General features: G+C 40.7%; 1 protein-coding gene across 1 annotated transcript in view; it reads right to left on the bottom strand.

Moving 5' to 3' along the window:
* Nucleotides 1-8,462: 8,462 nt before the first annotated feature.
* Nucleotides 8,463-27,120, bottom strand: part of SPARCL1 (SPARC like 1) — a 47,554-nt gene continuing 28,896 nt past the window's right edge. Inside the window, exons 4-11 of the mRNA XM_062199174.1 lie at nucleotides 26,154-27,113; nucleotides 24,997-25,069; nucleotides 23,847-23,965; nucleotides 23,277-23,397; nucleotides 21,225-21,361; nucleotides 15,642-15,790; nucleotides 14,912-15,060; nucleotides 8,463-8,907 (exon numbers count right to left, since the gene is read on the bottom strand). Of these exons, the coding sequence (XP_062055158.1) occupies nucleotides 8,879-8,907; nucleotides 14,912-15,060; nucleotides 15,642-15,790; nucleotides 21,225-21,361; nucleotides 23,277-23,397; nucleotides 23,847-23,965; nucleotides 24,997-25,069; nucleotides 26,154-27,113 (1,737 nt within the window). The 3' untranslated portion in view covers nucleotides 8,463-8,878. The remainder of the gene's footprint in view (nucleotides 8,908-14,911; nucleotides 15,061-15,641; nucleotides 15,791-21,224; nucleotides 21,362-23,276; nucleotides 23,398-23,846; nucleotides 23,966-24,996; nucleotides 25,070-26,153; nucleotides 27,114-27,120) is intronic.

Genomic DNA, 27,120 nt, shown 5'->3' with positions numbered 1-27,120 from the left:
ATCCTACATAATTTTTTTTTTCAAAATAATTAATTTTCTATGCCATTTCCATTTTAACACCAGGTTGTTTTTTTTTTTTTTTTCATTTCCAATTCTCTTTATATACAGAAGATCACTTCAGTATATAATTAGCAAAGACCTCATCAGTCTGCGCCCACACAGAAACGCAAAGTATAAAAATACTGTTTCAGTACCAGTCATAGCATCACTTGGCTTTAGACGACACATTAGGGACAGATCCCGCATGGGGTGTAAGTACACAGTGACTCCTGTTGCTGACTTAACAATTTGACACTCCTGTTCATGGTGTCAGTAATCTCCCTAGGCTCTAGTCATGAGTTGCCAGGGCCATGGAAGCCTTTAGAGTTCGGTGACTTTGATCTTATTCCGATAGGGTCATAGTCAAAGTGGAGGTTCTCTCCTCCCTTCGGAGAAGGGTACCTTCTTAAGGGAATCTTTAAGCATAATTACCTGATTTGGATCGTAAGGAAAAGGCAAAGGTATTGGAATCTACAAAAAAAAAAAAAAAAAAAAAAAAAGGGAGAGTGAATTATGAACAAAAGAAAGTGAACATTTTCTTTTGGCTTTTTCTGATTTCTTCATTCATTCACCAGTTATCCATCCACCTGTCCATCCACGCATGTGGCATGTGTTGTGCAATTCTGTGTCTAACACTAGGGACAGCAATAAAAACACTTTTTAGGGTGTAGATAGTCTAGTGAGTTTTATATAATTTTTTGTCTTTCAAGAAGTATGGTTATTTTGTTTACTCAAACCTTCAGCTCAGGAATCTGTCTTAAGCATCAGTTCTTGTAATTTCAACAGTTTCTCTAAGGTAGAATTTTATTCTTTGCCTACTTTTAAGAACTATACTGCCACCTGGTGGTAGGAAATTTTCCCTTCAAGTACTAGTGAACCTTTTTATTGATTTCCACATAGATTATGCAATTTTAGATAGAAGGTATTAATGGTGATTACTGATTCTAATTATGAATCAAGACTCCAGGATTTTGCATGAGTTTAAAACAAATCTGATTTAATTTCAGCCAAAAATAGAGAAACTCTGCACCTGGCTGCCACCAGAACCAAAAGATTAACAATTAATTATAAATGCAAGTACTTAAAAATTAAAATGTGTGAAAACATGAAAGGGAAAGAAGAATCCCATCAAGGACTGTAACTAATGACAAATCCCCATGAACCTACTTAAAGTTGAAAGGAGCAATTTGAAATCAAATATAAGAGGAAGTGTTAAATGCATTTAGATATAAAAATGAAGTCATGCAAATCATGTTTGCATTTTAAAATATTAAGAATATTTAGGGAATTAAACAAATGAAGCATGATGGTATTTTAAAATGGGTGTCCACTTTTCAAAACATCATTGCCCTTAATACATGGCCCCAATCTGTGTTGCAGCCTTGTTTTATGTCATTCTTCCTCCCTGTACTTTTTGGGTTTGTACCCATCCATCAACTTAATGTTCCTCTGCCTAGAATATCCCATTCACTCCTCATCCTTCGTGACCTGGTTCAAATACCAACTCCTCTATGAAGTTTTTGACTTACACCCCGAGCTGGCTTTGTTTTTGTATCCAGGAGCACTTAATAAGCTGCTCAGCATTTTTTATTTATGAATTTCTTTTCCTCAACTGATCTGTAAACCCATCTCATGCTTTTTTGTTTTTTTCAACATTCATCGTTTATCCTATTATGTAGTAGACATTCAATAAGTATTAGCTGAATGAATGCTACCTGTCTCTTACCACAAACATGCTATTTATAAAGGGAGTTCTACTGAGTATTCAGTATTGCCTGGCTCTCATTGAAAAAAATTTATAAGAATCCAGATATTAGGAGAGATTGGAGAGAGCCCAACAGGAAGAGCTGGATAATTATGTTGCTTGACCAAAGACCTGGAAAATAACTTTTGAAAGGAAAGAAGTGAGGTTAAGAATTAATTGAGAATGGACATACAAAGAGATTTGTATTCTCTTCATGAAGAGTAACTAGGCTTATCATAGTCAACGCAAGTAATTCAACCCAAACAGCGTTTCGAAGAGAAGCACAGAGAGGCTCTGAAAGAGGTTGCAGCGGGTTGGAGGGGACTCTCCCACCAACTCTGCAGGGAGCCAAGTATGAATAGCTGATGCCTGACGACCTCTTAAACCTCACATTTCTGTATCCAAAGTTGGAAAATTTCTGAGCCATCTTCCAACTAATAACTACCGTCGCAGCTTGAGATTCCTCTCCCCGGTGCTTACCAGAGGCAGTGGTGGCGAGGGAGGAAAGGGGATCTGAGGAAAAAGCGGTGGTACTTGGGGTGGGTAAAAGGTAAATCTCTGTAGAGAGAGACGCGATGTTAGGCATACAGACGACTGCAAACTTCAAATGAATGCATCATTTGAAAATATAAATAGACGTTTACCTGTTCACTGGAACTTCCTCCGAATTGTTGAAGCTTGTAAAACAACAGCAACAAGGGAAAGCAGCCTGTGACAATCTACTACACATCAAAGGGAGGTTTTATTCTCAATGAGAATAGGTAGTAAGCCGCTACTGAGCGTTATCCCCATCAGAGATGGAGCTTCACCTCGGAAATGCAACACAGTTGAGTGTGTAACAGGGAAAAGCTGAATATAATTTTGCTCAAAGAATTAGAACACTGAGTTCTTCTTGACTTTAAACTTATATCCAAAGAATACTTTTATTTTGCATTTCTTTTTTAAAAAAAATTTTAAAATTAAAAAAAAATTTTTTGACAGGCAGAGTTAGACAGAGAGAGAGAGAGAGAGAGAGAGAGAGAGAGAGAGAGGTCTTCCTTTTTCCATTGGTTCACCCCCAAAATGGCTGCTACGGCCGGTGGGCTACCACTGGCGTGCTGCCCTGATCCGAAGCCAGGAGCCAGGTGCTTCTTAAGATTAATTTCATGCCTTAAGAAATCTGAAAATCAACAAGTGTTCTTGGTTTAGTTTTCAGCATGTATGCATTAAACATGAAGGGCATATGGAAGAGGGAATTTATATTTTTTGTCCGCAAACACATTTTGAAATCTCTTTGTGTCCTTTAGAAGCTCCTCTGTTAACAAATATGCAGAGGAGAGAGTTTGTTGCCTAAGTGGTGTCCTACATTTTGGGACCATAATACAGATCCTACTCATGGATCTCATTATATGTCAGAAGTCATAGCTGTAGTCAATTGATGGCAGAGGTCTGCAAAGTGAAGTTAATGGTGTTTGGGGACTACTCTAAGATGCCATCATTGTAAAACACACTGTTATTTCATCTATTACCGAAAAGGAAAAGCACTGTTGTTAGACTGGCTCAATACTTGATCACATCATGTTTGTAAGGCACATCTCAATTTCAGAGATGCTGAAGTATGAAAAAAGCATATACTAGAATTAATGGAATATGTAAACTGCAGGAAACAGGAGCATCATAATCTTAACAGAACAAGTGAATAGAGATTGCCTGAAGCCTTAGACAATTATAACACTCATCCACTTGGGCAATAAAGACAGTGTCTAAAGAAACATTTTTTTCCCCCCTAGGGGCACTAAATATGGATGCTGGTTTTCAAAAATTGAACTTTTAAAAATTTATATGGAAGCCTTTCAGGATATTTCTGTATGAGGGACTCAAAAACCAGTTGTAGTCTTAAATATTCATTTCCATGAAATCAAATCTGAAAGAAAGCAAATATCCTTTGGTGTCAGCATTTCTCCAGAACAGCCTTTAAAGAAAACCCGAGATGGTCTGGGGCTGGGTATTGTAGATGAAGCTCAACTCAAACTGCCTAACTGAGACCTCAGCTACTGCGGAATGCTAGTTCTGTACTGCCAAGTATGTTGAGAGCTTCCCATGTTTCAGAATTTGAGGTGCATTTTTATCATCTTCACACACCTCCAAGTTGCTCTTGTAATTCTTTTTATAGACCTGGAAACCATAGGATAGCTCCTTGCTCAGTGTCACACCGCTGGTAAAATAGTGCATGGAGCTGAGATGTGGACTGGGAAGAGCCTTGGGCTGAGCAAGAATGGCTATTCCCTGATGCCACGACTTTCCTGGATTCTACTTTCTTCTCTTATGAAATGAAAACATAAAGTGCTGACTAGCACAAAAATACTGTGCCTCTTAAGTTGAAATTGAGCTGACAGCTGAGAAGGGAGTACTCACAGGGATGGGCGGAGCAGTGGCCATGCCCAGAAGGCCAGCCAAGATGAGAAATTTCATCCTGAAGGTTGAGCCTGGAAATGAAGGGTTAAGAGATCGTTTCTAGAAACACCTGGCACCCCCCCCCCCCATCTTATTTCATTGTAAATAGATTGTTGAGTTAGAAGTGTTGAAATAGGAGCCAGACTAAATCCTGCTTTCCAATTCAGGTTTGGTAAGCCTACAAAATAACACTGAATGTGTTTAGATGAGAAGTGCACTCTTTGGCTCCAGTATGAGCTTCCAGATCATCCTGATAACCTTACAGTTCAATCTATATCTGCTTAAGACTGTAATCGCCAAACGAAGGCTGCGTCATGCTTACTATTGGGAATTGATCCCTACTGGCTAACCCAAGATTTCTCTGTGGTACGTGAATAAATCCTCCAGGTGCTTGCATCTCTGTGAGCCCTGCTGGGTCTCCCTATGGTCTGGATGCTGTTATTGGCAATTTTAGTTTTTCAGGAAGGAAATTGTAAAGGAAAAATTCTGTAAGGTAAAATTGGTTGGTAGAGAATACAGTATAAGTAAATTCGATAAAAGAAATTTATGTGATCTTTATGGACCTGTTGGTTCTACATATAAATCTTTTTCTGTTCTTAAAATCACATTTAGTTCAGATGAATTACCTTGTGAGTTTCAAACAAGATCACTGTGCTCTGGAATTGGATTTGGGGAAAAAACAACTTCATCCTTTTCTTATTAAGATATCTCTAGTATATGAGGCAGATTAAATGTTTATCTAATTATTCTTGAGCTATTTCATATATACTTAAAAGTCAATTCTAATTTATCTTAGAATTTAGCCAACTTATCCTCTTTTCCTTCATTTTTCATTTTTTTCTTTGTATTTTTTTCCTTTTCTGTATTCAAACGCTTGATTTTCTTTCTTCCTTGGTAAGTGGAAGTAATCATTAAATTATCCAACACAAGAATATCTTACATTCTTTAACTAGTAAATTATACTGTATAGCTGTTTAATTACCTTTGCTTGAAATGGCCCTCGGAGCAACAAATTCAAGGAGCAGTGTGATCTCCTACAATCCTTATGCCCATCTAATATTTAAGCAATATCACTAATGCCTTTGTGGTCATGGGTAATATGAGTCACAGAATTCAAAGCTAGACTACATAATTGGTTTCAGACTAGAAACTCCAATGTCTAAAACTCAGTTACACAGAGATCGGCTTACAGACTGATTACTAAGAAAGTAACTTCTCCTTGGTTGGATTAGTATCTATCACAAATAACCTACAATTAAACATTATGACCACCAAGGATATTAACATGCTTCTTCAGTATATCATCGTTATACACGTGGGAGCTCTAAGTGATGGAAAATAATTTTTAAATATTTACTTATTTATGTATTTGAAAGCTAGAGTGCCAGAGAGACGAAGAAACCGAGAAAGAGATCTTCCATCTGCTGGTTCGCTCCCTGAATGGGTACAACAGTTCGAGCCGGGCCATGCTTAAGTGAGGAGCCAGGAACTCCATCCTGGTCTCCTGCGTGGATGGAAGGGGCCCAAGGATTGGTCCTTCTGCTGCTGCTTTCCCAGATACGTTGTTAGCAAGGAGCAAGGACTCCAACCAGTGCCCAGATGCGATGCCAGTATTGCAAGTAGCACCTTAACCCACTGTCACAGCATCAGCCCCGTAAGGAGGAGATTTAAGGTTCAAAATTTCAATTATTTAAAACTATTATTTTCATTTTATTTGAGAGAGAGAGAGAGAGAGAGAGAGAGAGAGAGAGAGAGAGAATATTCCATCCACTGGATCACTCCCCATATGCCTGCAGCAGACGGGGCTGCGCCAGGCTGAAGCGTGGAGCCTGGGGCTCAGTCTAGTTCCCCCATGTGCGGCACAGACCCAGGTACTTGAGCAGGCATCTGCTGCTTCTCTGGGTGTGCATTAGCCATAGCGGAAAGTTGGACCGGAAGTGGAGGAGCTGGGATTCAAACCAGGCACTCCAATGGGGGATGTGGGTGTTTAAAGCAGTGACAACCACTGTGCTAAATTTTTGCCCCTAAATTTCTATTATTAAATAATGTTTTTCATTTTAAAATGAAAATTATTTTCAAATGAAAACATTTAATAAATATTTATGTGGTATCCTTGTCATTAAAATCACTTTTCTTTTTTATTATTTTTTATTTTTATTTTTAATTATTTTTTTATTTTTGACAGGCAGAGTGGACAGTGAGAGAGAGAGAGACAGAGAGAAAGGTCTTCCTTTGCCGTTGGTTCACCCTCCAATGGCCGCCACGGCCAGTGATGGCAGGAGCCAGGTGCTTCTCCTGGTCTCCCATGGGGTGCAGGGCCCAAGGACCTGGGCCATCCTCCACTGCACTCCCTGGCCACAGCAGAGAGCTGGCCTGGAAGAAGGGCAACCGGGACAGAATCCGGCGCCCCGACTGGGACTAGAACCTGGTGTGCCGGCGCCGCAAGGTGGAAGATTAGCCTGTTGAGCCACAGCGCCGGCCTGGTCACTTTTCACTATTTTAAAATGTTTTAAAAAGTTGCCTGAAGGTAAAAGAAGTCTCATTAATACCACCAAACATAATTTCATTCACCCAATAGCTGGGTTTCTAATTACTTAAGACCTTTCTTTTATCCATGCATAAAAATACTCTGAGGAACGGTGTTCTGACATAGTGAGTTAAGCCGCTGCCTGGACACTGGCATCCCATATAGGCACTGGTTCCAGTCCTGGCTGCTCCATTTCCAATCCACCTCCCTGCTAATTGCCTGGGAAAAGCAGTGGAGGATAGCCCAAGTGATTGGGCCCTTGCACCCACATGGGAGACCTGGAAAAAGCTCCTGTCTCCTGACCTCAACTTAGCCCAGCCCCAGCATTTGCGGCCATCTGGGGAATATACCAGAGGATGGAAGATCTCTATCTCTGTGTCTCCCTCTTTCTCTCTAACTGTAACTTTCTAATAAATAAACAAATCTTTAAAAAACCTCTTAAATTTGTAATAATTTCTAAAATTTTTTTTCTAGTAGGAAAAATTACAAATAATACTAAGATTTTAATTAATAAAGTTGAATTTAATTAAAAAGGACATGATATGATATGGTTTTGAGTAAAAACAAGTTATTGAGCTAAGAAAAGAGACAACAAATATAATTTTGAAGTAACTGCAGATTATTCTGATAGGAAAGAAACTTTCCCTGAAGTGTTGTCCATGTACAAGTCCTTGGGCACATTCAGTGACCATCAGAGGTAAGGCTTTTAAGAACAACAGCAAACTTTTGGTTGAAAACATAAAGACAATTGCATTGATATCTTCCATTTCAGTTAGGAAAGTATGTAAAAAATCATTTTTATCCAACTCTTGTAAGTGTTACAAAAAAATGGGTGACACATTCTCTTATTGCCTTACTTCAGACCTTGGGAAACTATTATTATGTCTTTTGTACTTTTCTGGTCTAGCTTTTACTCTAATAGTTACTGAAGAAGAGCACCAATGAAAACATAAATTTTCTATTATGACACCTTCTTCTGCTATCACTTTTTTTTTTTTTTTGACAGGCAGAGTGGACAGTGAGAGAGAGAGACAGAAAGGTCTTCCTTTTTCCATTGGTTCACCCCACAATGGCCGCTGTGGCTGGTGCGCTGTGGCCGGCGCACCGCGCTGGTCCAAAGCCAGGAGCCAGGTGCTTCTCCTGATCTCCCATGTGGGTGCAGGGCCCAAGGACTTGGGCCATCATGCACTGCACTCCCAGGCCACAGCAGAGAGCTGGACTGGAAGACGAGCAACTGGGACAGAATCCGGTGCCCCAGTAATATTTCTCTCTCACGTCATTGGACAACATCATTCTCCACCCATCTGTGTGACCTTGACTTTATGTTTATGTTGAGAAAATGAAATAGAGGTTTTTCACAACTTTCCTCTCCCCCAACATACAACATGACACAAAAGCTACAAGTTGAATCAAGCAGTGCACAGTCATCCACATTTGAAATTGCATTTTTTCTGAAAAGCCCTTGGATTCCATTTTTCTGTTTAAACTTATATAACAACAAAGGACATTCAAGAGCTGCTAATATTTTACAAGTGAATGTTTCCCATGGAAAATTTCTTGCATTTTTTCTCTAAACAACCATACTAACATGTTTACTTTTAAGAGTAATGTCTAGGATGAACAATTATAATTTAATATGAAATGTGATTGATCTTGGACACATTAGGTTGATCTTGCACACATTAATTTTTTAAATAAATGGAAGTAAATGAATAAATATTTGGATTTTATGGAATCTTTATTAGGATATTAAGATATTGAGAATAATACATGTTAACCACAAAAGAACAATATTTCATTTTCTTGATGTGCACATGATATTATGGACAACATGAACACATTATTTTTGCAAGTTTTATAATTAGTAATTGTAAGTTGAGCAGAGAGTGAAATTACTCTAAACTTCTGTTCATAAGCAGTATGTAGTACTTTGCATATATTGACTTAGTTTTATTTCCAAAGTTAATGTTAAATGTCAAGTGCATATATTGTTATCAAGAATTACTCTCATTGTCTTTTCATACATGCAAACATTTTGCTAACTATATACCCACAAGTCTCACAGCTACATATATTGAAGAACTAGTTAGAACAGAGGAAGATGCTGGAAAGTTTGAGTTCCTTCAAATCTTATTTCAAAACAGGAGATTTTCATCTATGTCTTCTGCAAAAAACAAAAAACAAAACACTTTTAGAAAGAAGCCAAAGAAGTAGCATAAACAAACTTGTTGGACTTGGGGGATTAGAGAAGCCATCTAATAAGGCAGCACAGTAGTGATTCTCAACATCACCCAGGGACTCTTAAAGTGGTCTTCTAATGCTTCACTCCTGTCCTCGGAGTCGGAATCACTAGGGGGTCCTAGGCCAAGGGCATGTAGACACGAAGAAAACTCTGCAGGTAGTTCTGATGCAGGGCTGAGATCCACTGACAGATCTAGAAAAGGTTAAAGGGAGGCCCAGCCAAGGAGTGCCACCTCTACTCATCCGTCAGGGAAGCTAAAATGTAGCAGAAATAAATAGTAATGTAGGGCCATTTAAGTCATGTTTCCAAGTGAGCTGCCAGAGAATGCATTGCCATACCTATGTCTTCACAGCATCCTCAAGTGGATATAAGACCACTCCTTATCTGTATGGCCAACACTAACTCAGGAACTGTTAAACAAGTATCTAAAGCAGATGAATTGGAAGCATACTAAATTATCACCCTATTGGGGCATCAGGTAATTTTCTTGACAAAATAAGTCTTCATCTTGCCCAGAGGTGTGCAAGATCCTGGACTTTGATGTTTTGTTTTGTTTTGCTTTGTCTTTTCTGAGTACTAGTTGCATTTGTAAAATGATGATAATAATTTCATTACTTAAAATTTGCTTATATTTGCACACATACTTCTTTACTTCTTCCTGTTATTTGGATGAAAGAAATCCTTCCCGTTGACCTTAAGGCTAATTCATCTACCTGTGCTCAAGAGTCTCCTATTTTCTAGGCGGAGGATTAGCCTGTTGAGCCACGGCACCGGCCCTCCTCCTTCTCTCTTATATTATATTGTTAACCTTTGCTTTCCTTTTTTTTCTTTCTTTCTTTTTTCTTTTCTTTTCTTTTTTTTTTTTAACATTGAGTCTCTCCCATTAGCCTTTAGAGGCTGTATATACAGGCTTTGGAACGGTGCCTGCCACTATGTAGCCCATCACTAAAGATTGGTTAAGTTTATGAATGAATGAATGAATAAACGAATGGAGTGCTCAAGACTCTTATTCTCAAAAATGCTTCCTCAACTCTGTACGCACCTCTAGCTCTTTCTTGCTTTCACACATTCACTTTTACTCTTTCTCCTCCGCCGTTCATTCTCAACCAGTAGAATGGAGCTCCTACCCTACTTCACCAAAAACTGCTCTTCCCAAAGCCACCCAGGATATTCTTATCTCCCTACATCCGGTGAACAATTGGCAGCCTTATCTGTCTTGATATCTCAGCAGTTTCTGACACTGTTGATATCTTTCTCCTCTTTGAAAATCCTCCTTTGATATGGTGCTATTCTAGGTTTCTTTCTTCATTTCAGCCAAGTCTTCTCATTCCCCTCCTTCCTTTCTATCCAACCTCTCCATGTTCTAGATCTCTTTCCATGTGACCCTAGATCCTTTTCCATGTAACTCAATACATTTTCCTTGGGAGAATTAATTCCTTTCTGCTACTAATCCCTAGATAGATATTTCAATTCTAAAACTCTGTCTTGAAATGAAGACTCATGTATTTAGCTACGAGCATTACATTTCCTTCCAAGTACTTCAGGGTTCTTATCCAAAATGGAATTAGTCCCTTTTCCAAGATCTACATCTAGTCTGTGTTTTCTACCTTACTGGAAGGCCTTTCTATTTTCCTTGCCTCCCCAGAGCCAGGAACTTAGGCATAGTACTTCTCTTTCTCTCAGGCTATCACCTGTCTGCTCCCAGCCCCAACAGATTTCCTATCAAATATTGCCTTCTTACTGCTGCATGCTATACGTCTTGAGTAGGATTATGTTTTTAAATATATCTTGAATATGTTACTCTTCCCACCCACCACGATCACTCTCCTAGTTCAAGTTCTCATCAACTCTCGCCTGGATTTACTAAGACATCCTCTTAATGTTCCCTGGTCTCCCCACAATGTAACCAGAGGAATGTTAAATGCAAACCCAGGTGAATCACTTCTTATTGGGTGATCTCTAGACTTCTTAGTTAATGTCTATAATTGGCTAAGTAAGACCTGCATGATCTGACTTGTTTACCCCGTTAGTGCCACTTGGAAGGTTTTCCTAAAGATTAAGATGACTATATGTCAATGTCATGGACACTGAATAAGTGAAGACTACTACACCTCTCAAATGAGCTCTGTTTTTACAGATGAGGAAAAATGAAATTCACTGAAGCTCGGTGGCATGCCCCAATTGACATGGCTGGGTCATGGCAGAGCTGGAATATTTTAGTACACCCAGTTCAGATCACAGGCAGTTAAAATTCAGGAAAACACTGGCTAACATTTATCTTCTCTTTCTGTGGATTTCTCAGCCCTGAGGGAAGGAAGGGTGTACTTACAAATAGATATTTTATTTTTTGCTTTTCCTAGCTGCATCAAAGCAGTAACTTTGTTACTTGTTCTGACCGAATATCTATTATCTGCTTTATTGGCTTATTATGTTATAATTCCTTCCTTTCTTCAAAATAGCATGATGATGGCCAAACCACAGTGCACAAACAAGCTCATTATTAGCTTTGCAAGTCACTGGACCCTAAGCCCTTCCTGCTCCTCCCAGACAGCTGCCCAGCATGGAGCCTGGGTGAGCTTACATGCTGAAGAGCTGCCAGAAATTTTGCAAAAAACCTTCTTCCTTCAGTGAATGATCTATGTTCGAATTTGTCTTTTTATGACTTTTTAAAAAAAGATTTATTTATTTATTTGAAAGGCAGAGTTACAGAGAGGCAGAGGTGGAGAGAGAGAGAGAGAGAGAGAGAGAGAGAAAGAGAGAGAGAGAGAGGTCTTCCATCCGATGGTTCACTCCCAGGTGGCCACAATGGGCTGGAGTTGTGCCAATCTGAAGCCAGGAGCCAGGAGCTTCCTCTGGGTCTCCCATGCGGGTGCAGGGACCCAAGTACTTGAGCCATCTTCCACTGCTTTCTCAGGCCATAGCAGAGAGCTAGATTGGAAGTGGAGCAGCCAGGACTCGAACCGGCTCCCATATGGGATGCCGGTGCTTCAGGCCAGGGAGTTAACCCTCTGTGCGACAGCGCAGAGTCTTTTAAAATCTTTATGAGTCTTTTAAAATCATATGCCCCATGAAAGAGCATGCATAAATATTTCCCATCCTGGCTAAGTTCTTCCCTCTTGGTGATCACACACAGGTTAGGAGAAAACTGTACTTGGGTATGGTTTGTCTTTTTTTTTTTTTTTTTTTTAAGTTATAGATTTATTTGAGGGACAGAAAGAAAGAGAGACAGAGTTACCTTCTGCTGGTTCACGCCCTTAACACCCACAATGACTAGGGCTGGGCTAGGCTGAAGACCAGAGCTAGGAACTCAATCTAGGTTGCCCACTGAGTAGCAGGGACCCAACTACTCGAGCCGTCACCTGCTGCCCACCAAGGTTAGCATTAGCAGGAAGTTAGAGTCAGGAGCTAGAGTTGAAGATTGAACCCAGGAACTTCAATATGGAATATGGCATCTTAACTGCTAGGCTAAATATCTTTTTAATATAAGAGGTGGAAAAGACCATTTTTAAGGATATATTTGATTTTTTTTGCAGAATAATTTATATTTGTAATTTTTGTATTCTACAACCTTGCTAGAAAGGAAATTGATGCTACTTGTATGGGCCAGGTTCTTAATAGCTTATTAATTTCATATTAGTGCTAATAGTTTTCATATAGTATATGGTATCCATCTTCCAAGATGTTATCTTGTGATCCCCTACCTTATATGTTTTCCTCCCACACTGTCGCAAGGTTGTCCAGTGTGACCAACAGAACCATCCAGATTCCTGAGCCTTGGAAATTGTGAGAGAGATTTTAAACTGCTTGGATGGGCCGGTACTGTGGCGCAGCAGGTTAAAACCCCAGCCTGCAGCGCTGGCATCCCATATGGGTGCCGGTTCAAGTCCCGGCTGCTCCACTTCTGATCCAGCTCTCTGCTATGGCCTGGGAAAGCAGTGGAAGATGGCCCAAGTCCTTGGGCCCCTTCATCCGTGTGGGAGACCAGGAAGAAGCTCCTGGCTCCTGGCTTCGGATTGGCTCAGCTCCGGCCACTGCGGCCATTTGGGAAGTGAACCAGCAGATGGAAGACCTGTCTCTCCCTGTGTGTGCAACTCTGACTTTCAAATAAATAAATAAATCTTTAAAAAAAAAAACTGTTTGGAAATTGTGAGAGAGGTTTTAAATTGCTAAGTGTGGGTCATTTGTTACTCAGAATTGACAACTAATAACCAGAACTAGGTGCTTATAAAATTAGTCCTTTTGGGGCTGGCGCTGTGGCACAGTGGGTTAAAGCCCTGGCCTGAAGCACCGGCATCCCATATGGGCGCCGGTTCTAGTCCCAGCTTCTCCTCTTCAGATCCAGCTCTCTGCTATGGCCTGGGAAAGCATTAGAAGATGGCCCAAGTCCTTGGGCCCCTGCATCCGCGTGGGAGACCTGGAAGAAGCTCCTGGCTCCTGGCTTCGGATTGGCGCAGCTCTGGCCATTGCAGCCATCTAGGGGAGTGAACCAGCGGGTGGAAGATTTCTCTCGCTCTCTCTGCCTCTCCTCTCTCTGTGTAACTCTGACTTTCAAATAAATAAAATAAATCTTTAAAAAAAATTAGTCCTTTTTTATTTTGCTCGTTATCATTGTGCTTGTTTCACAGAATAGTATTATAGAGGAAAAAACTAACCATTTTGAGTTACCTATTTATCAAATGCCCAAGTCTTCCTACCTTCAGTTCTTTCTACTAAAAGGATTATACATTTGCATGAAGAATATTTTTTAAAGTGCAGATCACACACGTTACCTCTTTTTGAGAAATTCTGACCTTTGATTTCTTTACTGCTGCATATTCATCTCACATGTATGTCATAAACATATCTCTGTTGTAGAGATTTGATGATCATGGTTGACTTACATTCTGTGAGCAGTTTTGAATGTTTGCTTTTGGGGCATTTTTAATATCTTGATTTTTCAAAAACATGCTTGCTTGTAAAAAGTCAACTCTAACTTAGGAAAATAAAAGGAAAGAGATTAAGACATAACCCAGGGGCCCGCATTGTGGTACAGCTGCTGCTTACGATGCCAATATTCCATATGGGAGCACTGGTTTGAGTCCTGGCTACTCTGCTTCCAATCCAGCTTCCTGCTAATGCACCTGGGAGGCAACCAAAGATGGCCCAAGTCCTTGGACCCCTGCCAAGGATGTGGGAGACAAGGATGGAAATCCTGGCTGCTGGCTTTGGCCTGGCCCAGTACTGAGTGTTGCCATCATTTAGGGAATGAACTAGTGGATGGAAGATCGATCTCTCGCTCCCTCACTCTATCTATATCTCTCTTCCCTGTTTTGCCTTTCAAATAAATAAAAATTAAAAAGAAGATATAACCCAACAAAACAAATGTCTACATTTTAATTTCTCCATTGCATGGATAAACAAAGAACCCTCTGATCCTTGTCCCCTGCCCATGTCTGCATGGGTCAGCTGTGGATTAAAGTATGTGGGCACAAGGGCTGGTGTAAGATCCAGTCTTTAGCTGTCAGTAATGACTTTTAAGATGCCTTCTGACATCTCTCATTGTCAGAAGTACTCTTCACATATGACTTTGAAAATTTTGACCCAATACCCAGTTAAGGACGGGTATAAAATAAGGAAGGACATGAAGCCAGCTGAGAGTTAGTTCAGCTCTCTGGATTCACGGTGGTGTCTCAGACTTAGCCATCTGCTGAGATCTCAGTGCGTATTCATCCTTGCCAGCCTCCGAGAACGCAGTGTCGTAAAGGCAATGGGAAAGGACCTTGTAATAACAATGTGGGTACCAAGGGAATCCCATTTGGGATGCTACCACCTTTCTGTCTCTGGTTTCAATTTGAATACACTGTGAGACCCCTCCATGAGGACTGCAGGATTGAGGGCTTATCTGAGGAAGAGGACATGGCTCTCCTTTGGCTAGCGGTGCATTTACCTTCTTTAATTCCAAAGCAGTGGCCCCACTCCTTCAGGGTGATGTGCTTATCCTTGTTGGGGTCACACTCCTCAAAGAAGCGGGTTATGCAGTGTTCCATGGGCACCAGAGATGCTCTCAGAGGAGCAAGCTCAGAATGTGTCAAGACTCTGCAATGAAATGAACAGCAGCCCATTAACCAAGTAGCTTGGGTGTGAAGCATTAGCTCTTAGGATCCCCAAGAACATTTGTTTTTCTTCCACAGGGTTGCAAATAAATAGTACATTAATGTGGATAAAGCTGATAGCTTTTAGGTTGTTGGCTCATAAAGTTTCTTTCTTTACTGGAAATGGTCTTCCCTCTTCCCTAAATTTATAGGAGTGCATCCAGAAATTGCATTTGTACAATCTGGTTCATACTCAAGAGCTATACCTGTTGTTCCAGATGAGGCCAAGTTGGGTCAATAATATTATCTCAGGAATTTAGGATCAAGGATGAGAAAGAGTTAAGGGAGTCTCTGTGGGAGCCTGGGCTCTCATGTGTAAACTCATGAGAGCTATGCTGTACCCATAGTCTGTTATTTTTAAAGCATTTGTTGGGTTTAGGTTTCTATCCACATTTGTTTGGCATTTCAGCATTCTAAAATTGGACTGAGAAATTTCCCAGCTCTGTTTAGATTTCCCTGTTGCATAGTTATATAGACATCAGGTTGCAGAGATGGCCTCTTGATGGGAGAGTGAGCAATTTTTACCTGTCCATGGGATGCTGGTCAAGTTCACTAAACTGCCAGTGCACAGGATACACATACATGTGGTAGTTTTTCTTGAAGTCCCTTAAAAGAAGGTCGATAGGATGGTCCCCAGCCAAGAGTCTCTTTTCATCCAGGTAAATTTTCTTGACCTAAAATTAGGAAGACAGATTATCAGAGCATCAGACAAGTGTAATGGAATTGTCCCTTTCTTTTTTTTTTTTTTTTTTTTTTTTTTTGGGTTTGGTTTACTTCACTAAGCATAACTTTTTTTTTTTTTAACTTTTATTTAATGAATATAAATTTCCAGTATACAGCTTATGGATTACAATGGCTTCCCCTTCCCATAATTTTTTTTCCCCTTCCCATAATTTCCCTCCCACCCGCAACCCTCCGCTCTCCCGCTCCCTCTCCCCTTCCATTCACATTAAGATTCATTTTCAATTCTCTTTATATACAGAAGATCAATTTAGTATACATTAAGTAAAGATTTCAACAGTTTGCACCCACATAGAAACACAAAGTGAAACATACTGTTTGAGTACTAGTTATAGCATTAAATCACAATGTACAGCACATTAAGGACAGAGATCCCACATGAGGAGCAAGTGCACAGTGGCTCCTGTTGTTGACCCAACAAATTGACACTCTAGTTTATTGGCGCCAGTAACCACCCTAGGCTGTCGTCATGACATGCCAAGGCTATGGAAGCCTTCCAAATTTGCCAACTCTGATCATATTTAGACAAGGTCATAAAAGACAGAGTGAGGATAGTAACCAATGATCCTAAGAGTGGCATTTACCAGGTTTGAACAATTATACAGCATTAAGTGGGGAAGAGGACCATCAGTACACACAGGTTGGGAGTAGAGCCATTGGTGGTAGAGTAGAGGTTATGATTACAAAGGAATGAGGCCCAAGTACGCTAGACAGGGTCTAGAACAAAGGACAGAGTCATTATTAGAGGAGCTAAGAAAGGTCCTGTCTAAGCTACAATTAAGTTTTGTGATTGAGAGGCAAATAGAACCTGATAGAAGGGGCTTGATAATCATCTGATGGGCTTTAGGCCTTGTAAGTTAAGAGGCCCAGACCTATCTATCTCTTCACATGGGGTATATCCTAAGGGAGGTGTGAACCTCCTAGGGGAAGGCACTCTGTTGACTTTCATTACTTGGCTGGGCTGGGAGGAGAGCTGGCCAGGTAAAGGCAGGTGGCATCTCTAACAAGAAATTTACAGTTCTGCCTGCAATGTTGCTGACCCTACTTGACCATACCCTCAGCTGCAGTGGTCACTTTGGAAGTTGGGCTGAGTGAAGGGCTTTTCAGCTTGGAGCCAATAAGATCTGTGGCTCTGACCTGGGCATCCTTCGACTCCAGGGCAGGTCCATTTCCAGTGACCCAACTCTTGGCAGAGCTGCCAGGGCTCTTCACAAGCTGACTTCTGCTGAAGCCCAGACTTGCCACATTGAAAGCCACTGCAGTGGACTGGCCTGTTGGGTCTCCTTGAGGGCAGATCACCGTACAGATCAGCCATTAATAGGCCTGCCACCCATTGCTTCTGATGCCTAGCTTTCTTTTCCTCCTGGTTTGTGTTAAAGCAGACCAGAGGATGCAAGTCAAGGGAGTGCCCATGTCCCATCTCTAATCTTCGGTGGCCTGAACTACAAGTCTATAGTCACAGGCATGTTCTGTAGTAGTTTTTCTAAGGTAGACAATGCCCATGAGGAAAATTATATTCTCACTTTAAAACTTTCTTTCCCTTTGGTCTGAAAGGGAGGTTTTTTTTTTTTTTTTTTTTTTACTTACTGTATACTTCGCTGATGGCGATGTGAATCTAGCTATGAGATTATTATTTAAGCTCTTATTTTGGCTATGCTATTACAGAAAAATGTTAGCCATCTCTTATAAGGTCTAAAGATTAAATTGTGCGTCCTACAGATTCCTTCATAATAGAATTAGTTCCCTACCTTGAAGAGAATAGAGAAATGAAAGAAGAAGTTGGGCTTAGAATAGAGAAATGAGGGAGCAAGTCCTAGATCACTTGCTGACAATAGCAATATTACATGAATACTTAGCAAACCGTTTCAACCCTTAGATAAGAACTTAATAAAACATTTACCAGAAGGTCCAATGCCTTCTATAAATTTTAAGAATCATGCATTTGAAAACATCTCTTAAATATCTAACATGGTGTAGTTTGTTTAACTAGTAAACTTAAGCACAACCATATAAAATGTTTTTAGTTTCTTTCTACCAACAAGTTTAAAACATATGATACACAGATTCAGGTCACACAAATTAAAATGTGTCTTTGATTGATTTTAGCAGCTTAAATTTATGGACAATCTTATCTAAAAGCCATTTAAAATAAATTTGTATGTGGACATACAATATGTACGCACATATAACATAGCATAATAGACCAATATCAAAATCCAAAATATCTGGTTGAACTAAGATTCCTTAAAATCATGACATAACATAGACCAAATTTGATCATTGTTACAAGGTGATTATTCAAGTCTTTGAAAATAAGCACATAGTTAAATAACCCATAGCTCTTAATAAAAATTCAGCTGTTTTTGAACAAATTAGAATTTAACAGATATCAAGAGAACATAATAGATTACTTTAACACATTGCTCTAACAGTGCATCAGAGTTTAATTCTATGTCAAAGAGAAATTGAGCTTCCTGTGATCTTTTGCTGTGAGGTTTCCTTCCTTTACCTTCTTTCATATCGGTGACCATGTTTCTGTGTTTCTGTGTGTAAGACATCTTTAAGCATCTTTTGCAGGGCAGGATGAGTGGCAACAAATTCTTTCAGTTTCTGTTTGCTATGAAAAGTCTTAATTTCACCTTCCTTCACAAATGAGAGCTTTGCAGGATATAATATTCTGGGCTGGCAGTTTTTGTCTCTTAGTACCTGGGCTATGTCTCGCCATTCCCTTCTAGCTTGTAGGGTTTCTGATGAGAAGTCTGCTGTGAGTCTAATTGGAGATCCTCTGAGAGTAATCTGACGATTCTCTCTTGCACCTTTTAGAATCTTTTCTTTATGTTTCACTGTGGTGAGTTTGATTATGACGTGTCGTGGTGAGGATCTCTTTTGGTCATGTTTATTAGGGGTTCTATAAGCTTCCTGTACTAAGATGCCTCTGTCCTTCTCCAAACCTGGGAAATTTTCTGCTAGTATCTCACTGAAAATGCCTTCTAATCCTTTCTCCCTCTCCATGCCTTCAGGAACTCCTAGAATCCGAATGTTAGATTTTTTAATAGTATCCTGTAGATTCCCGACAATATTTTTTAGATTTCTAATTTCTTCTTCTTTTCTTTGGTTTGCCTGTTTCCTTTCCTGTTCTCTGTCTTCTAAGTCTGATATTCTCTCTTCTGCTTCGCCCATTCTGTTTTTAAGGCTCTCTAATGTGTTTGTCATTTGATCTATTGAACTCTTCATTTCATTATGATTTCTCGTCACTATCAGAGTTTCTTGTTCCACTAGTTGTTTCATTTCATTTTGATTCCTCCTTAATATTTCACTTTCACGAGAGAGATTTTCTATCTTGTCCATTAAGGATTTCTGTAGTTCAAGAATTTGTTTTTGAGAACTTCTTAATGTTCTTATCAATTTTTTGAGATCCACTTCTTGCATTTCTTCGATCTCATCATCTTCATAATCTTGCATTGGGGTGTCTTTTTCATTTGGGGGCGTCATAGTGTCTTCCTTGTTCTTGTTAGCTTGGTTTTTGCGTTTGTTGTTTGGCATGTTGGAGATATTTGGTTTCTTCACTGTGGTGTTTTTTTTTTTTCTTGTTATACTATGACTCTAGATTAAGTGGACTGTCTGCTTTTGGTGGAGCCTTAGAGGCTTGAGATGGGTGTGGACTGAGAGCTGTGTTTGGTTCCTCAGGGTTGAGGGTGTGTCAAGATGACACTCCCAGGTTAGGTGTGGTAAATGTCTCTTTCTTTTGTTGATTCAAAAGGGAAGTAATTCCGCACAGCTGAATGTAATTGGAGGTAGTTAGCAGGCAAACGATATACCCACAGGAGCCAGAGATTGGAAGCTCTTTCCCAAGGACCACACAGGGAATCTCTGCTGCCCTCGGTGTGGGCTCCAATTCTCCTGCAGTCTCCCACTGGGTTGCCAAGTTAGATGCTAATCTCCAGTTATTTCACCCCTCCCCACAGAGTCAGGTTTTTCTGCTAGGCTCAGGGCCGGTGCAGACCTGAGGTCGCCCTGCTTATGACGTATCTCCAAAATGGCGCCTGCTCTTTGTCTTGCTCGCCCTTGAGGGGTGAGCAGAGAGAGAGAAACTCGTGTCCGTTTCGGTCACTTTTTTTTTTCCCTCTCTCTCTCCTAGTTAGCCTGGTGAACTTTTCCCCACGGAGTTCAAGCCTCGTTCCCTCTAGCCTCCTCTTTCCGCTTGCCCGCTGGTGTCTCGGGCTATGGAGGTTCGGCTCACCTCGCGTTCCAGCGCTGGTGCGTTGAGTCTGCTGCTGGTGTCCCGAACTTGGGCTCCCACGCTCTCCACGCAGGTCCACTGTGAATCACTAGTTCCGGAAGAGTTTCCTCTGCTGTTTCTTCCCCTACTCTTCCTTGACCCTGCAGTATCTCCACTTTTATTAACCTGTGTCTTGCCGAAGAATATCAGTGTGCTCCCTTCCTATTCCGCCATCTTGGATTTCTCGGAATTGTCCCTTTCTAAGCTTCACTTGAAACATAGCAGTAAAATGACAGAGGAAAATAAGCCCAGGGCATCAGGTGTGACCAAATTAAGTGTCTCCTAATCCATACTTCATACTTTCTTATGCCTACATAAAGTAACAGCTATTGTAAGGAATCTGTGGTTTTCAGAGGAAATTGAAGTATTTTTTGATTTTTTTAAACTAAGTAATGCTTACACAGCATTCCTTAAAGCTATGAGATGGTTTTAATGAAAGGGGCTTGGGGCTGGTGCTGTGGCGTAGCGGGTAATGCCACCACCTGCAGTGCTGGCATCCCATATGGGCACCGGTTTGAGTCCTGGCTGCTCCACTTCTGATCCAGCTCTCTGCTATGGCCTGGGAAAGCAGTAGAAGATGGCCCAAGTCCTTGGGCCCTGCACTCATGTGGGAGACCTGGAAGTAGCTTCTGGCTCCTGGCCTCAGCTCAGCTCAACTCAGCTCCGGCCATTGCGGCCAATTGGGAAGTGAACCAGCGGATGGAAGACCTCTCTCTCTGCCTCTCCTTCTTTCTCTGTGTAACTCTGACTTTCAAATAAATAAATCTTAAAAAAAAGAAAAGGGCTAAACTAACTGGTAAAATGGTTGTTTAGTTAGTTAAAATTCTTATTCTTTCACCCATTGGCATGCTCTACCCCCTTTTTTTTCTTTTTTCTATTTAAATTCAGGCTACTGCTTTTTTTTTTCATAGAAATGAGGTGGTTTGGCAGTGTCCCAAACCTTGTCAGAATGGTGGCCACTGTTATTCTGTTAACCCACGAGGTACAAGGAGGCACAGTGGAGAAGTAGGAGCCCTCGCACCCCAGCACAGTGTTTTCCCTTTGGCTGTGTTGATAGACACTTGGTATTGGACTCATGGGTAACTTACTTTGTTTCTCTGCTTCTCGTTGAGATATCCAGGGTGTTCAGGGTTAGGTTCATACAGCTGCATGAGGATATTCTTGAGCCAGTCTCGCATCCGTAGAGGAAACTGAGTCACTTCAAAGTCAGTGCAAGCAGGAATAGCTGTTATCAACAGAAAGTATGTTGTGATCTTTGGGGCTTACTCATAACAGGAAGTTTAACACATTCCTGACTGCCCATTACTAACAGTGCTCCTTCAGTGGATCTCTCTTATGGGTAGCAGAGGCCCAGGCACGTGGGCCATTTTATTCTGTCTTCTCAGCTGCATCAAGAAGAAGCTGGATTGGAAATGGAGCAGCCAAGACCCCAGTCCGCACTCTGATATGGGATGCGTGCATTGTGAGCATCTACTTATCTTGCTGTTCCATAATACTGGCCCTGTCCGGGGTGTTTTAAAAACATAACAGTGCTAGCTTTCATCCAAAGAAAGATTTGATTGGTTTAGAATGGATTTGGGCATTTGGATTTTTGTTGTTCTTGTTTTTGAAAATTTTATTTGAAGGTCAAGTACACAGAGAGACACACACACATGCACACACACACATGGGGGAGAGAGAGAGAGAGAAAGAGAAAGAGATAGATAGATAGAGAGAGAGAAGGAGCAAGAGCGAGGCTTACTTCTCAAGTGCCTTCAACCGCTGAGCTGAAGTTGGGAGCCAGGACCTTAATCCAGGACTCCCAGGTGGGTGGTGGGGATCCAATTACTTGACCCATCACCTGCGGCTTCCCACGGCCTGCTTTGTCAGGAAACTGGAATTGGGAGCTGGAGCCAGGAAAAGAACTCAGGCCCTCCAATGTGAGATGTGAGTATCCCAGGCTAAATACTCACTCCCATCAGGGTGTTTTCAATTGATATGCATCTAGAGCCAAGAACCAGTGCTGTAGAGCCAGAGTTGGAATTTAGAGGTGGTGGGTACAAGAGCTATTTATTTTAGGGGATGAGGGGAAAAGGTAGAGGTAAGTCTTCACTGTGGTGACAAATAATGCTAAAACTCAGTGGCTTAATGAAACGAAAGTTGATTTCTTCATCTTGCTCCAAGGCTCATTGCAGTCTCCCCTGGGGTTCAGGATGATGGAGAACCAACACCTTTGAAGGCTACCACATCCACATAGAGCTTCAGGGTTTGTGGTGACAAGAGAAGCGGGCATGGAAAACCATACACTAGCTCTCAAGTGCTTTTGCCCAGAACGCACATGGATGATTTCTGCTCACATTTCACTGGATAAAGCAAGTCAGATGACCACACTGAACATCAAAGGGGCTGGCACATTTAATCCTCTCATATCCAGGAGGAGACAGGAACTGGAGATACTCGCAAGCACTGCTAGTGTGGAAAATTACTTAGTGGGAAGGAGAGCCAAACACAATTGGAAGTATCCTGGGGAACGAAGACAACTTAAGAATAAAATTTCTGGAAGAATAAGTTGTCGTGCAACTTCTTGATAAAGGCTTGACTTAGGTTGGGAAGAGGGGAAATAATTTAGCAAAATACCAGTGATTCATCTCTATTAAGTGGATAATGTTGCCATAGAGGTTGTGAATCCTGGAAGCACATTAGAATTGCCTAGGTTACTTAAAAAACAAATAGAAAACCCCAATGCCAGTGTTCCAGCCCACTCCAATTAAATCTGAATCGCCTAGGTTAGGAACCAGGAATTGCTCTTCTTATTTTTTAAGTTTCCCCAGTTGATTTTAGTGTGCAGCCTGGATTTAGATTTTCTGTTTGTGTATATGAAAGTACTTTAACAAACTTCTGGAAAAATTGAATTAAGATAAGCTTAATTTGGTGCAAAACTATTTTGAAGTCCATGCATAGTGTTTTTCATAATACTCATCTTCCATGACATTTTAAAGACCCTTAATATACACGGATTTCTAATTTTTTTGCACTAAGATAAGCATCTTTTAATTCCATTTTCCATAAACTTTTAAGTCCCCTTGTATACAGTTTGGGGTACATTTGGATTCACCTAACGCTTTCAGAGACTATGGTTGTCAGCAGTGATGAGATCTTACATTTGCAGGCTCCAAAATAATCCAGCTGCAGCTGGTGTCCCTTTTTGGTTCCCTCCAGTTTGCATTTCGTGGCAAACAGGTAACAGGAGCTAGTGTAGGTCTGATTGTCAGTGCCACAAACCTAGGAAAGATCAGCAATAGGAAAAGCTGTTACAGGTGCTTCTTGGAAAATACTCTGATCCTTAAAGCTCCTAAGCTATCTGATCATGGTGTTGTGCCAAAGATGTGATCAGATAGGTGAGACCATTAATATCACGATTTTTCCATTTGGCACCATAACTATCAACAAATTATATCAATGGTGATGACAGTTTAGCTCTAAATAAGCTCAGTAGATGAAAACTGCAGATGTTCCAAGACTAGAATGAGTTGTAAAATGAATTCTTCAGTTCAAATGCTATTACCATTTTTATGACACAGTTTAAATTCTTCGATTTTGCTGACATTTTTCCTGTTCATTATCACATCAAATGTTAGACGATAAGCTGTGCATCTTCAAGTTGCAAACTATTTTCATTCAAATCTCTGACCTTTGTGTACATCTTAAAGACCATTTTGTAGAATACTTACTTGGTCAAGGAGTTTTGCTGGAGGACAGGTCATTGGATCTTGACAGACACAGTGGGGTTTTCCCTGGTGGTCAGCCTTACAGATATGCCCTCGTTTACACTGGAAGTTCACACATGAATCTAACAGAAAAATTTGGATAGGAAACATGGAAAAAGCCAAATTGAGATTGTAAGCACAGATTTACTCATTCAGTTAGCTTTGTTCTCATTAGTGAGGGAGAAAAATTTAAAAAAATTAAAAAGATTTATTTACGAGAGAGAGAGAGAGAGAGAGAGAGAGAGAGAGAGAGAGAGAGTTCATTCTTCCATCCACTGCTCATCCCTCAAATGTCTGCAATGGCCAGGATTGGACCAGGCCAAAGTCAGAGGTCAGGAACTCCATTCAGGTCCCCCACATGGGTAGTAGGGGCCCAAGCACTTGGGCCATCTTCTGCTGCTTTCATAGGCACATTAGCAGGGAGCTGGCTTGGAAGCAGAGCAGTTAGGACTTGAATTAGTGCTTGGGTATGGATACCAGCATTGTAAGCAGTAATTCAACCTGCTGCACCACAATGCTGACCCCCAAATTTGAAACCACTGAGATTTGAAAATTTGAAAGTCAGAAAACAGTAGAAACCACCTTGATGGATGTGGAACTTTCTGACATTAGATTATTTTATATTGTGGTCTATGCTTCCTCTTGTTGTAGTTTGGAAATGTAAGAAGAACCAACAACTCGTCTTGGCCTGTCTGAGATGGTCATAGTCTAAAGTGTCTCCTGTGATGTTATGTGAGTTGGTCAGAAGGTAAATAAGCAATGTTGGAATTCGAAATATTTGTGACTGAGGTAGGAATTAGGCCCTTAAGTACTGGATCACAATTCACTAGTAAGTTAAAGATTGGAGAATAAATAAGGTAGAACAAATTCTCAGAAGCAGAAGGATTTAGGGAAGAGGCCTACCTTTGCACTAACATCTCAACAGGTCTACCAATTTGTAAACACACTTACTTATAGCTGTGTAACACGTATATACCAGAAAATACCAACTATGTTTGAGAGTATCTCTTTTTGGAGGGGGAAAAAAGCCTGTGCTATATTCTTAAAGGAAGGAAGGGATGAGACCCAGGGGTAGATTCCTCCTTTTCCTTGACTTAGTCACAAACAAACTCACCAACACTGTGGACTCTCACATTGCCTTCGCTTGAAGTTTCATCTTCATTTGCTGAGCTTTCTGCCTTCTTAGCCTTTGAAATAATGAGAGCAGAAGTTAAACTATCAAGAAGGAGTCATTAGTTAATTTATGTTCCCATTCTGCATATTTACTGAGTTTTCATGCCCAAATCATTTTAGATCTCAAAAAAGGAAACCTCTGCAAAGGCAGAGGTAGACAGTAACCCTTGGAGAGTTAGACCCATTTCTGCCCAATTGGATTCAGTGTTTTATCTCAGGGGATTGCTCACCAAGAGTTGGAATCTCCCTACTGGATTTGGGAAAACACTAGAAATATAGTATTATCTTGCCATTCTGTAGTTAAGATGAGGTTACTCCAGGAATCTCCATTAAGTTGTTGGTAATGCTTTCTCACCAGGTTTTCTAAGTGTAAGAAAACTCCTACTTTAGAATGACAGCAGAACTTTCAGTAATTGAGGTTACTAATGGCCTTCTCCACTCCAAGTTGTGTCAATTCCTATTTGTGGGTTTTGCATGAAAGCTCTAAATTATTTTACAACTAAATTGTACTAGTCTTCCTCCCTGATGCCACTCCCACTGGTTTCCAGATTCTTATTATGGCATGGTTACATAATAAAGTAGTTCCTTAACCATAATAACTAGTTTGACAAACATTGCTGGATTTCTTGTCATATCAGACATTTTGTCACATCTTGTTGATTCAACTTGAATACACCAAGACACCTGCTTTTGAGGAACTAGAGTACCAGCTGGAATTCTATTTGGCCTGCTCAAAGGACACATTGGAAGTGCTGGAGAATTAATACCCTCCCCTAGCAATTGCCAGCTAAAATAAATGCCCTAGCCACCACCCTACTCCCTGCCCCAGATAGAAAAATTCTGAGAATTTCTTTATATATCCTTCCCTGTATCACTTTTCTACTTTCCTCTATGTTTGGTTCCTACACTTCTTAAACAAATGACATTCCAATCCAGGGTCTGCTTCAAGGAGAAAATAGGGGACAGAAAAATTAGTAATAGTTAAATATTTTAGTAATTTACTGAAAGAAATAAGAGGACCAGGACAGCACAGAGAAAGGTTATGGCTATTTGCTGATAATGCTAATTTCTGTTGGACAAGCTCCATGGTAATCTCACCCCTTGATAGTCTCCAGGTTCGCTGGTATCTACACTCTCATTCTCATGTGCTCTTTCTCTTTCTTCATCATATTTGATGTGATAGTAATTGGATTGAGCTCTTTCACTCTCCAAAAAGGCCTGGCTTGGGATAAAGTAGTCATCTCTTGCACCATGCTTGGGATGATTGCTATCCTCATCCTCATCAGCCCCATGATTTCTGGGCATGATGTTAGTATCATCCATAGGTTCCATGTGCAAAGCCTCAGAAACAGTCTTTCTGCCAGCTTCAAGACCAGTTTTTCCTTCTTGATTCAGCCATGTAGTATCTTGGATGTGCTTATTGATGTTTGATGCATTTTTCTCTTCCCTTTCTGCATTGGAGGTGATATCTTCATGTTCTTGGTTTCCCTGCTCAAATGCATCCTTCTGCATCTTGCTTACTTGAGTTGGTTGACTGGACTCTTCCAAAATATCATCAGATTGGGCATTGTCTTCCTCCTGCTTGCTGTTAGAATGCTCCATGGGAAGTTCTGTGTCCTCTTCTTGGTTATCATTTGGACGACCGACTTCTCCTGGTTCTTTTTCCTCTTCTCCATTGGGAATATTTGGATCATCTTCTTGGCTTCCTTGATCACCTAGTTCTGGGGTGTGTGTACTGCTCCTGTTCAGCTGATGACCGGACTCATTTATAGGTAGTTCTTGGTTTTCCTCTCCCTTTGTGATGGTTTCTTGTTGGTTAGAATTCTCAGAGGGACTAACAGAAGAAACAGGGAAATCAGTGTTCTCTGGGAGAATCTTCTTCTGCGGTTCACTCGTGTCTTCTTTTGAGTCTAGTGTGCCTTCAGTTGGGGTAGACTCCAAATTCACACCTAAGTCACTAGGGCTGTGCTCTGGATTCTTCAGTCCCAACTCTTGGCTGTAGCTCTTGTCCTGTTCTGCTGCCTGTTCATGGCTTTTTAATGTAGAAGACTTTTCATCCTTCAAA

This window comes from Lepus europaeus, chromosome 8 (assembly GCF_033115175.1).
Source record: "Lepus europaeus isolate LE1 chromosome 8, mLepTim1.pri, whole genome shotgun sequence".
Taxonomy (NCBI): domain Eukaryota; kingdom Metazoa; phylum Chordata; class Mammalia; order Lagomorpha; family Leporidae; genus Lepus; species Lepus europaeus.
Note: the sequence above shows the minus strand (reverse complement) of the source record. Positions and strands in the feature narration are given on the sequence as shown.